Here is a 12035-nt window from a genome sequence, read left to right on the forward strand (position 1 = left end):
TCACACAGCTGGTCTAATTATTTGAAGATGCATGCCTGGGCTTTTGTGTATTACTATATTCTGAAGGTTGTTTAGCTTGTTCCTTCAAGTTCTTTTAGAAAAATTGTCATTTATTATTCAAGACTATTTTCATTCAGACTTCTATTATACTGAAAATATTCTGGATACCTGCTAGGATATGGAATGCATGAAAATCACACTTAAAAAATATGAAGGCATGTCGTTTCTTACACATGTAAAGTAAAATGAAGCAAAATGGTTTATTAATTTTGAGAGTGAATCCATTAATTGATTTAGCAAATGCACTGTTAATCTGTGTAAGATTGTGTTAGGTGAGACTGCCAACCAACTTGTTGACAAGACCCTAATTAATTTTCATATTGGTCCTCTTGAATCAGCATATTCACTAGAGATCCAGAAACACACATTTGTTATACTACAGAAGCCCAGCTGTACATCTGCAGATGAAGAAGGCTAGGTAGTGGCCAACTGCATATATGGGAGAACTCACGGTTCTAGTATTGATGTTGAGATTGAATTTTATACTAGGAAAAATGATGACTAAGCTGTGAGAGGGCAAAGCAGTGACTGGCCTTCCTAAGGACTTGGGAAACAAGAAGAAGGGGCTAGGTCACTATACAATTGGATGATGTAAAATTTGTAGACGGCAGAATTCCAGAAAATAATGCTTGGAGGCAGAATAGGGCCATGTGTTGGAAAAAGCCATAGAGCTTACTATTGAAGGTTTGGTTTGAATATTGAGAACAACCAGGACCTGGTTGCTTGAGAAATATTTTAACTTCCTGTAGTAAGTTTTCAGTACCATCAGTTGTATCTTGGAATAGTTTTGTTCCACTTTAACAGAGTGAGATTTTTCCTTCTATGTTACTGGTATACCAAAGGCATGTCTTAACAGTTTTTTTTTTTAAATGCTAGGATTGTTCCTAAGAAGTAGCTTCCTTATTTACGTCAGTGGCAGGAGGAAAGAACTATATTCAGCTGGTTAGTATTTGTGTATTAGCTCACGTTTCATGTATTTTCCCTGGTCTTTTAGGCTGCACATGGTCCGTCTGATGCTGTTGGAGAGACTACTGCAAACTTTGCCCCAGTTACGAAGTGTTGGAGGTGTCCGGGCCATTCCATACATGCAGGTATCTCTCAGTTCACTTGGGTCTGTCACATCAAAGTTGGACCATCCTTAAGCATGCTCACAGCTCTCCTTCTGAGGCTCTGTAAGACTTGGTTTGGTATTAGGTTATAGAATAATGGAATGTAATTTTGAATTGCAAGTTATAGCCCTTCATTTTATAGATGAGAAGGCCGAGGATCAGAGAATGAAGTTAAAAAATTTCTACAGCCATCCAGGTAGTTATTGACAGAGCCAGGAACAAAAGTCTGCTCCAGAGATTCTTAGTGTCTAGTAACTCTTTATTAGTATTAGTAATAGAGTGTGGTCTGATAGCTATTCTCCCACTAGCTGCCTTCGTCTTAGGCAAAATTGTTCTTTAATTAGAAGACCACAGTGCCATATCTTAAGCCACTTTGGTTGGATATAATGTAGGCTAGTCAATTAGTTTTGCAGACTTTTTGCAGAACATTTTCTGTGATGGCCAAGGGTAACATATGCCATAATTTGACTCTTCTGACTCTGGACACTTCAACTTTGGTTACCTTAGGACTTAGAACCTTTTCATGGATTATTGTTATGATTGACAGGGCAGTCAGGAAGACTGGGATTTCTTCTGAAACACCTTGTGTTTAGAATTGTTGTTCTTTAGGGAATTGGCTTTCATGTTTTCTCTCTCTGTTGATGTCCAGGTCATTCTGATGCTTACTACAGATCTGGATGGAGAAGATGAGAAAGACAAGGGGGCCCTGGACAACCTGCTCTCCCAGCTTATTGCTGAACTGGGCATGGATAAGAAGGTGAAATTTGAGAGTCATACTGTGTGAGAGGCAGGGATTGGCTGAGATCGGTTTTCAGTTTTTCATTCCTCTCTTAGAGGAGCTTCACCTAGTTTCAGGGGTGACCCTCCACTGAGGGCTCCAGTTCTGTTGATTCATCAGAAACGTTTTTAGTGCCTGCTTTGGCCCTGGCATACTTTTGGCTCTGGCTATAAATGAGGAACAAGACCAAGTCCCTGCCCTCATGGACCTTTTGTAGCTCCACAAGGTAAAAACAATAAATTGGTTGTTTGTATCTTAACATGGCTTCCTAGGTGTATCAGGCTCTAGATCATCCACGTATAGACCACAAGTACATTGGAGCTTGTTTTGTCTCTGAGTCCATGTGAGGCAATCTTGTTGAGAGGATGCCTCAAGGTTAAAGTAAGTGTGGTCTTCTGGGCTCCGCCTCTGTCCGCAGGATGTCTCCAAGAAGAACGAACGCAGTGCCCTGAATGAGGTCCACCTGGTGGTGATGAGGCTCCTGAGTGTCTTCATGTCCAGGACCAAATCCGGATCCAAGTCTTCCATATGCGAGGTATCTTGCTTTGGGCTAATGGGCGTGGGGAAGGGAACGAGGATTGTCTGGGTGGCGCTCGGACAGCAGGCAGAGGCCTCTGTTAGAGCCAGGCCGTCATCGCTCGAGAGCAGTAAGATTCTAAGCTGCCACCGCTCAGGGGCAGAGCATCCACCTTTCTCGGGGTCCCTTCCAAGCTCTGATCTTTTCCAACAATCCCTCCACTGGGGGCGGTTAAAGCGTTTGGAAGTTCCATTATTGAAAAGCAGGAGACTGTTCTGCCAGGCGCAGAGTGGCTAAGAGGATTCCCCTCCTGTATGTTGCTATAAGGTATGGTAATAGAGCAGAGAGAAAGCAGTGGTGTGTGGTGGAAAGGAGATTAACACAAAGCAGAGAAGGTAGAAATGGAGGCTGAACTGCGTCCATTCTTAATGAGCTTCTGAGCTGTGTGGGTGGCTGGGGTTTGCCAGGCTCTCCTAATGGTTTTATTTACAGTAGCTTTTCTCCCGCTTTTCTGTTCATGTGATCACTCACCCCACCTCCTTTGGAAGCTGGTTCTATGGAAAGAGCCCCTACTAGGAGAGTGGGGCTGCCAAGAAGTGCCTATAGTGGAAAGTTTTCTCTCTCTTTAACATAAATGGGCTTCTTTTCTAGCTGTCCAAGGAGAAAGAGAAAACCTCTTCCCTGCAGGTGGAAGGGTTATCTAATCCTGGCCTCCTTGGCCTCTGGCACATATGGGTAGGGAGATTAGAGTTGGGAACTGGTGTTTCTTTGTTTTCTCTTACCATGCTGGTGTTCAGAAGAGTGGGGGAAATGTTTGAGCTAGTTGGGAAACTTTTAACTCAAGAGAGTGACTCCCTCACTTCCGTGACAGCTACTCCTAAGGCTGTTGTGAGTGCGTTTCCTACCGCCAACACTCAGCTGAATGCCACACTGTGCTACAGGCCATTCTTAGCTTCTCCCTGGTTTTTCCCCAGTCATCTTCCCTCATCTCCAGTGCCACAGCAGCAGCCCTGCTGAGCTCTGGCGCTGTGGACTACTGCCTGCACGTGCTCAAGTCCCTGCTGGAGTACTGGAAGAGCCAGCAGAACGATGAGGAACCTGTGGCTACCAGCCAGCTGCTGAAACCACATACTACGTCATCCCCACCCGACATGAGCCCATTCTTCCTCCGCCAGTATGTGAAGGTGAGGTCCTTCCCCGGGCAGTGAACCACTCCTGTCCCTCATCCAGGGCACTGTCCTCTTCAGTCTCAGTGAGTAGCGCTGAAGGAGCCGAGGATGTCACATACTCCCCCTGCTGTTACAGGATGCCCTAGTTTAGAAGATGGGCTTTCTGGTCAGGTGAGTCCGGGAACGTGTCCCTCGGGAACAGGTGTTCCCACTTACCAGCCATGAAGCTTGGAGAAGTTCTGTCTAACCTTAGTAAGCCTCAGTTTGCACACCTGAAAAATGAGCATACACATAGTATCTGCTTTATAGAGTTGTTGTGAGCATTGGATGAGGTGATGTTTGTAAAGCGCAGTGCCTAACACATACCAGTGCTCAATAAATGTTAATTATTATTACCATTTCTGTTCCATTTGAGTCTGTGTAGTGGAGCATGATGGCCTGGGGTAGCTGTGCTTCTTATTGCATACTCAGGACTGCTTCGAATAGTATGGGAGTATAACAGGGCAAAAATTGTGAATCTGATCATGTCCTTCTCTTTGTGTAACCTTCTAGTGGTTTTCCATAACTTTTCAGCCAAAAAGTTCTTTGCCGATCCAGCTATCTACTTAATTCTCTACTTTATCAACTATAACACCCCTGCATGCAGCCCTGCTAATCTGTGCGTCTCTCCCAATGTACATGCTGTCCCTTCAGAAATTTTTTCCTCTCCTACATCCCTTCCTTCTCCTGTCTAGTTAATTCCTAGCCCTTCTTCAAGACCCAGCTCAAGTATTGGATCCTTCCCCAGCACACACTTTCCTGCTGTCTGAGCGAGATGGCCTTTCCCTGGTCCCAGACCCTGTGCACACATGTAGAGTCTTCCCCTCCAGACTATCAGCAAAGACCATATTTTATTTCTCTTCACACTCCCAGTGCTTGACATAGATCTGATAAACAACTGGTGATTGAATATGTGGGACACATGCCCCCAAACTCTCGCAGACTCTTCCTGGGGACCACACAGGCTGTAGCATAGCTGTTGTTTCCATTGTCCTCAATCTCTTGGTACCCCTGCCTCTGTGTGTGGGCCCAGGATCTCGACTGAGTTTAGTGATCTTTGACACCCCCTTGGTTACAGGAATATTTCTTGTTATCATGGAAAGCTTTGGTTCTAGGGAATGGAATACATCTCATAGAAAGTCAGAAATCCTTCTCCATTACTGTGTTTTCAATTTTTTCCTATTCTAATTTTTGTGTAAGCAGAGTAAAATCAATCCAGTGTCAAAAACCAGAGTGAAATGTTAGAACTTTTAAGAGCAGTGAGATCTGCCTCCACAATAAGCTTTGCATGTAATGAAATTGCCCCCGGGAGCCTGGGGTCTTCCTGGATCTGTAAACTAAACTATCAGTCGGTGAAGTCTCCAGCTTTGAAAGGTGCCATTTACCATCTTCAACGTGAGGTACTCCTAGTGAGCAATAGACCAGCCTTTTTCCTAACTGTGGTCAGGGGAAATTGTCAATCACAGGTTCTTATACAAATGTTCTTCTCCCAGGGCCATGCTGCTGATGTGTTTGAGGCCTATACTCAGCTTCTCACAGAGATGGTCCTGAGGCTGCCATACCAAATCAAAAAGATCGCTGACACCAATTCTCGAATCCCACCTCCTGTCTTTGATCATTCGTGGTTTTACTTTCTCTCAGAGGTAAGTGAAGGTCCCAGTCCAGGGGAGGACACACCGGCTGTGACTGCCTCTGTGGCTCCCTTGCATCCTAACCCTCATGCGGTGTTTCCCCCGGCAGAGCCCCTCCCGCCATCTAGGTCTTGCCCCTCCAGGGTGTACTATGTGGTGAAACTGTGGAAGACGTGTATCAGAGCAAGCCATCCACTTTAGTTTTTGATTCTCTACACTTACCTTCCCCCACATGTGGTGATAATGGACAAGTTTAATAGTTTGGACTCTGCCTGGAAAACAGAAAGTATACTAGTTAAATGAACTGAGAGATTTTAATATAGAGAATTGGTTAAACAGCCACTGAAGAACCAAAAAAATAAAAAGGGAACATTGCGGTAGCACAGGGCTAGTAACTGCCGCCAGCAGCAGCTGCCAGCGGCCCCCTGAACGCAGAGGAGAGGCTGGCAGGTCTGAGGAGGGTCTGCTGCTGCCCGTACCTCAGGAGCTCTGAAGGGTTGTGATGTGCTTGGTTCTGGAAGTTCTAAAAGAAGCCGGCGAACAGGGCCACCCGGACCTGGTTTGTCCTTGACTATTGAAGAGATGCTGGAGGCCGCTAGGGTGAAGGGCTGCTCCTGGGACGGCAGGCAGGTGGGAAGGAGCAAGTCCCTACTCTCCCTCCTGCCTTTTGGTGTCCCTCCAGTGCTCCCCACTGGCAGAACCTAAGAGGGAACCAGCTGGCAAGAAACAGCGCAGTTAGCTTTAGTTCTGGACTGGACATCACAGAGCAGGGTATGGTGGGGTGGCTTTGGAGCTGAGAGAAAATAGCTGAATAACCTGCACAGCAAGCATGAGATTAACTCTGGGACGAAGAATGTTAGCAAACTGCAAATAGCCATTTCAAGTCATGTAGATGTAACAACGCAGCTTCTTCCCCACCTCTTTTACCTGAAAGAGAGATTCTGAATGTTTTTTTTCTTTACACGTCCATTCTGGGTGGGCTGGAGTGGAGACCAGCCTCCTATAGATTCCTAAGTACTCCACGAGCAGTAGCAGGAATGTTACTACTTTTTTCCCTTTTTGATGTTTTTCTTTCTATGCCTTTCTTTCTCCTGGTCCTTGTAAGGAATACTAAAGTTCACCAGAGGCTAGCTTGACTGCAAGGAAGTAGCTTGGTTTGTGTTACCAGTTTTTAGTGACAGCTCATGAAAAACCAAGGCGCCGTGGCTGGTACAGATACAGTTCCAGAGTCATTGACTCTTTGTGTCGTTTCTCCCCTCAAGTACCTGATGATCCAGCAAACTCCATTTGTGCGCCGGCAAGTCCGCAAACTTCTGCTCTTCATCTGTGGGTCAAAGGAGAAATACCGCCAGCTCCGGGATTTGCACACCCTCGACTCCCATGTGCGCGGGATCAAGAAGCTGCTGGAGGAGCAGGGGATCTTCCTCCGGGCAAGTGTGGTCACAGCCAGCTCTGGCTCCGCCCTGCAGTATGACACGCTCATCAGCCTGGTACGGCCGGTGCTGGGGTGGTGTGGTAGGGCAGGGAGAGGCTGTGGGCGAGGCTCAGCCAAGTAGGTAAGAGGATGGAGCGGCACACACAGGGCTTTTCAGTATTTTGAGAACATCATGGCCAGGGTTGCAATCAGGGTAGATCCATGATACCCAACTGGGTGCTGTGCCACATGCAGTTGGCTTCAGGGTCTGCAATTGCCCCTCCCTGGTCCCACCCCCACCTGGCAGTGGTTCCTCTGTTGTGAGGAGGGGTGGCTTGGGCTTTTTACCAGTGTCATTTGCTCATGTCGTGGACAGGATCAACCCGAGATTTGTGCACCTCTCTTTTTTGTCCCTGAATACTAAAGAAATGATGTATTATCACCTAAAATCAGTTGTTTGACTTTGAGGAGTAAATTGAATATATTGCATAGGAACATCTAGAAAGAACATCTTCAGTGTTAAAGACTCCTAATCCAGTGTTCTTACTATTATGCTTTTAGCAAGAAAAAAATAAACTGCATTGTAGTGTCTTGGGTCATGACCTACCTTTCCTGCTGCACTATTGAGAATCCCTGAAAACAAAAGGGCTTTGTGTGGTGGGACGTTGAATATAGGAGGCTCAGTGTTTGGGATTTGGTCCCAGGTTCACCGCGGCACCGATCAACCTTGCACAGAGGGCCAGGGTTTGTAGTCCAGAGCTCAGGTGATGACCCCTCAAGACAGCAGGTGTGGGTCATTTCTGGTGATTGGTTTCCATTTCAGATGGAGCACCTGAAAGCCTGTGCAGAGATTGCTGCCCAGCGAACCATCAACTGGCAGAAATTCTGCATCAAAGATGACTGTAAGCAGTGCTTCTCCTTTTGGTTGCTGTTATTCATTCATTCCTTCAAGAACTGTTCATTGAAGCCCACTATATGCCAAGCATTAAACTGGGTTCTAGAGATATAGCCATGAGCAAGATAGACAGAACTCTGCCCAGCAAAGAAGACATGTAAAAGCTTACAAGATTGCTCAGCGTCCATAGATAAAATGTGGGGTGCGGTGGGAGCACAAGGTAGGAGTATCTGACTTCCAGATTGTTGTGGTCAGCTAAGGAGGAGAATCATCCTCTTCAAAAGAGTGGGGGCTGGGAGCCAGTCTCTGTGTAGTTGTTGCAGTACTTGTCAGACATTTCCGAAGAGGGTGTAAATTCTTCTGGGAACTTCCAGCAGAGAACCTGGACAACGGAGGTGGTGGGAGTAGGGCAGCCCTGACGTCTGGAGCAGGTGCTCCCATTCTTGTGTGTGAGTCTCGCAGTTGTGTCAGAGCTGAGCCCCCGTCTCCTCTGCCTGCAGCTGTCCTGTACTTCCTCCTCCAAGTCAGCTTCCTGGTGGATGAGGGGGTGTCTCCGGTGCTGCTGCAGCTGCTCTCCTGTGCTCTGTGTGGCAGCAAAGTCCTCGCTGCACTGGCGGCCTCGGCAGGGCCCTCCAGTGCTTCCTCCTCCTCCGCCCCTGGGGCAACCGGTTCTGGACAAGCCACAACACAGTCAAAGTCATCCACGAAGAAGAGTAAGAAAGAAGAAAAGGAAAAGGAGAAAGAGGGTAAGGGTCACCTTCTTGTCTCAGTGACCAGGGTCATGTGTTCTGATCTCTCTGAGAGCACATGGTTCATTCTCTTCTTCTTTTTTTTTTTTATTAATTTTTATTGGAATGTAGTTGCTTTACAATGTTGTGTTAGTTTCTTGCTGTACTGCAAAGTGAATCAGTCATATGTATACATATATCCCCTCTTTTTTAGATTTCCTTCCCATTTAGTTCACCACAGAGCATTGAGTAGAGTTCCCTGTGCTCTACGGTGGGTTCTCATTAGTTGTCTGTTTTATACATAGTAGTGTATACATGTCAGTCCCAATCTCCCAGTTCATCGCATTCCCCCCTTCCCCCCTTGGTAACCATAAGTTTGTCATTCTCTTCTTCTGAAAGGGTTTTCATCCTGATTTACAGGGACCTAAAACCCAAATGCCCTCTAGTGTCTACTCTTGGTCTCATTTTCAGTTATGTTGAAGGTGACACCTTAAAGAGTGTGACTTCCATACCTAGTGTCTGTAACAGGAAAGGTCAAAGTGCACCAAACATTTTTACTAGGCCCAAGTTTCTTTTTCTGTGAAATAATAACACTTGCTTCGTGGAGAGATTGTCAGTGTTAAATGAAACTATGCTTATAAATGTGCCTTGTAAACTGGTAAATGCTCTACAAATGGACGCTATAGTGAGCTTTAGCTGAGTCCTTGCCATCAGAAAGGCAAAAGCTTTTTTCTGCGTTCCTGATTTTCATGGTCCTTGGAGGCCTGAGACAGGTGATTGGTGGAGAGCAGTGGAGGTTCACATTCCCCAATGAATTATTCAGATCCCTCTGTGCTGGTCTGTGGTAATGTTGACTGTTGTAGGTAGCAAACTTTTGAAAGGAAATTCCTTCTCCAGTGTGACTATCTTTGTCAGTGCCAGGCTTGTAGAGGTACTTTTTTTGGTAGGATTATTATATCTGGGGCTGACTTTTTGTCCCCCAGTAACCAACTGAAAGTTGTTTTCAAATCATAACCATTTTGGTGAAACATTAAAACGTGGACAGAATTCCCTCTCTTTCCACCTGAGCACTGGCTGTAGGACCCTAGACCACTTGTTCCTACTTTTCAGCCCTTCAGTCCTGCTTTGATCTTGCAGGTGAGAGCTCAGGCAGCCAAGAGGACCAGCTGTGCACAGCTCTGGTGAACCAGCTGAACAAATTTGCAGATAAGGAGACCTTGGTCCAGTTTCTGCGTTGCTTCCTCTTAGAGTCCAATTCTTCCTCCGTGCGCTGGCAGGCCCACTGCCTGACACTGCATATCTACAGGTAGGATCCGGGGCTTAGTTTTAGCAGACTGTGTGGGTCTGGGACCAGAGTGGGTGATGTATCAACAGTTCTGTCTTGGCTCTATGTTACATACTCAGGGTTGTCCGTACTATCAGTATTTACACCAGTCTGAATCCTCTTGACTATTACAGATTTCTTCATTGAGTTATCTGCTTTTTGGCTATTAAACTGATGTCAGAAGCAAGAGATGATCTGTTTTCCACTAAGAAGGCTATGTTTAGAAGTTTGTAAGATGACCAGGCTTGACTCTTTAGGGTAACAAAGCTCAGTTTCTGCCATTGAGAGATGTCAGATGATGGGAATAAATCACCTCCTGAAGACAGGAAAGGATCATGCTACATCTGTTAAGGTTGATTGTCAAAAGAACAGTAGAGCCATTCAAACTTAACTCATAGTTGTGGGGAAATAGATTCATCTCCAAAACGGTACCTGGGCCTTGTTGATAAATAAAGGAACCTCAGGGTTTTCTGCTGCTTATAATATGAACTGTCATTTATCTACAGAAACTCTAGCAAATCTCAACAGGAGCTCCTGCTAGATCTGATGTGGTCTATATGGCCAGAACTCCCAGCCTACGGTCGTAAGGCTGCTCAGTTTGTGGACCTACTAGGATATTTCTCCTTGAAAACCCCACAAACAGAGAAGAAGGTAACAGACGATCTACGGTCGAAGAGGCTAACTTGCCACATTTTAACCTTTTTTATCTTGAGTTAAGAAACGTTATGATCAACCCACATGGGAGTACATATATGAAATCTCTTTTAAATATATATTAAGCACTCCCAGTATGTATGCCACCTAGATAATATACACTAGCAAATTAAGTATAGTCTGAATTTGGCTTAGCCAATAGAAGTAGATAAAGTGGGGAAGAAAATGCAACTCATTAAAGTTGCTTGGGAAAGAAAGTGCTCCTCTGGGTTTCCTGGCAGTCCTGATCACATATCCAACGTGTTTTTGCAATTAGATAACCATTTCATGGCTTCTCCATAATAATAAAATTTCTCTTCCTCCACAAGGTATAAAAAGAGGGGCTGTCACTAAGATCGTGGAAACTACTAAAGAAGATAGAATCCTTTAAATGACTAGGAGTTAGGCTCAGCTTTGTTTGATTCTGAATGAGGGCTGCTACTTCTAGGGTGGTATCAGCTAGAAAGCAGAGGAAAAAAGTCTTTGCCAGTAAGACTTTCCCTTGGGCTTTAATTCTGGTCCTATATTGACTTCTGTTTTCAGTTGAAAGAATATTCACAGAAGGCTGTGGAGATTCTTCGTACTCAAAACCACATTCTTACCAACCATCCCAACTCCAACATTTACAAGTGAGTTTTGTTCTGCTTTCTTCCTGTTTGAAGCTCGGTCAACAGTCCAGTTGCTATTTCTACATGGATGGGCTCTTATTTATGAATCAATACGCTCCTGTCTAGTTGGTCTTTGAATCCCTCCCTTGTAGTTGGGGCCTTGTGCATAGAAGGTGCTCAAAATGCAACTGCTGAATTAGGGTTTGGTAAGCAATGATTTAAGAAGGTCTCTAGTTTTCAAGGGTCTAAGTGTAAATCACATAAGGCAAGTTTACAGAAATGGCTGCATTAAAAAAAAAAACACACAAAAAACAACAACTTTGGAAGAGAGTGTTGGTTAAACTGTCAGTTTATTATTTCCCTGGTTTATTAGTGACTGTTCTTTTTTTTCCTCCAAACTTTATTGAGGTATAATTTACATACAACAAAATTTACACGTTACAAGTGTACAATTCAATGATTTTTAGTAAATTTAATTGTGACTCTTCTTTGAGTCAAATTTTAATGTAACATTTAGGATTCCTGTGACCTCAGAACAGCTCAGAAATAGGAAACGTCTAAGGTCACTCAGTTGAAATTCCCTTCCTGTGACTTAACTCTGTTGGGATTTCTCACATTTCCTTGTGTTCTCACTAGAGTGAAGCTTGCCTTGGGGAATATTGAGCCATGGTTTTCTCATGGCTTCTTTGTGAAGCTCCATGCTTTCTAAAATGAAAATCTCCTTATGCTAAGACTGCTTTCTTCCTTAGCACCTTGTCTGGCCTAGTGGAGTTTGATGGCTATTACCTGGAGAGTGATCCCTGCCTGGTGTGTAATAATCCAGAAGTGCCATTTTGTGTAAGTGACATCTTTAACATGGACAGTCCTGAGGCTTACAGGGCCAGTGGGTTTCTTGTTTTTAGAGGTTGATTATTACTGTATAGGCATCCCTCTCCCAATGGTTGGTTGCAGTGGTATTAACCCTTACTTGCCCTGCTACCTTAAATAGATGAAGAGTGGGTTACGCTGATGAGTTTTGAAGAGGACAGGATGAGCCGTTAGCCTTGAACTAACACAGTGTTTTGTGTGTG

At 44.9% G+C, this 12035-nt stretch overlaps 1 protein-coding gene across 7 annotated transcripts in view; it reads left to right on the forward strand.

The window, feature by feature from the left end:
* The window catches only part of UBR4 (ubiquitin protein ligase E3 component n-recognin 4), a 125925-nt gene that overhangs the window by 70862 nt on the left and 43028 nt on the right, over positions 1-12035 (forward strand). For all 7 annotated transcript variants that reach the window (XM_082402518.1, XM_082402519.1, XM_082402523.1 and 4 more), the window contains 12 exons: positions 1055-1151; positions 1819-1926; positions 2366-2482; positions 3439-3648; positions 5166-5315; positions 6566-6793; positions 7541-7619; positions 8113-8358; positions 9478-9646; positions 10171-10315; positions 10901-10986; positions 11715-11802. In XM_082402518.1, coding sequence (XP_082258644.1) covers positions 1055-1151; positions 1819-1926; positions 2366-2482; positions 3439-3648; positions 5166-5315; positions 6566-6793; positions 7541-7619; positions 8113-8358; positions 9478-9646; positions 10171-10315; positions 10901-10986; positions 11715-11802 — 1723 coding nt within the window. The remainder of the gene's footprint in view (positions 1-1054; positions 1152-1818; positions 1927-2365; positions 2483-3438; positions 3649-5165; positions 5316-6565; positions 6794-7540; positions 7620-8112; positions 8359-9477; positions 9647-10170; positions 10316-10900; positions 10987-11714; positions 11803-12035) is intronic.

The sequence above is a fragment of the Balaenoptera borealis genome (assembly GCF_965194805.1).
Source record: "Balaenoptera borealis genome assembly, chromosome: 1".
In the NCBI taxonomy this organism is placed as follows: Eukaryota; Metazoa; Chordata; class Mammalia; order Artiodactyla; family Balaenopteridae; genus Balaenoptera; species Balaenoptera borealis.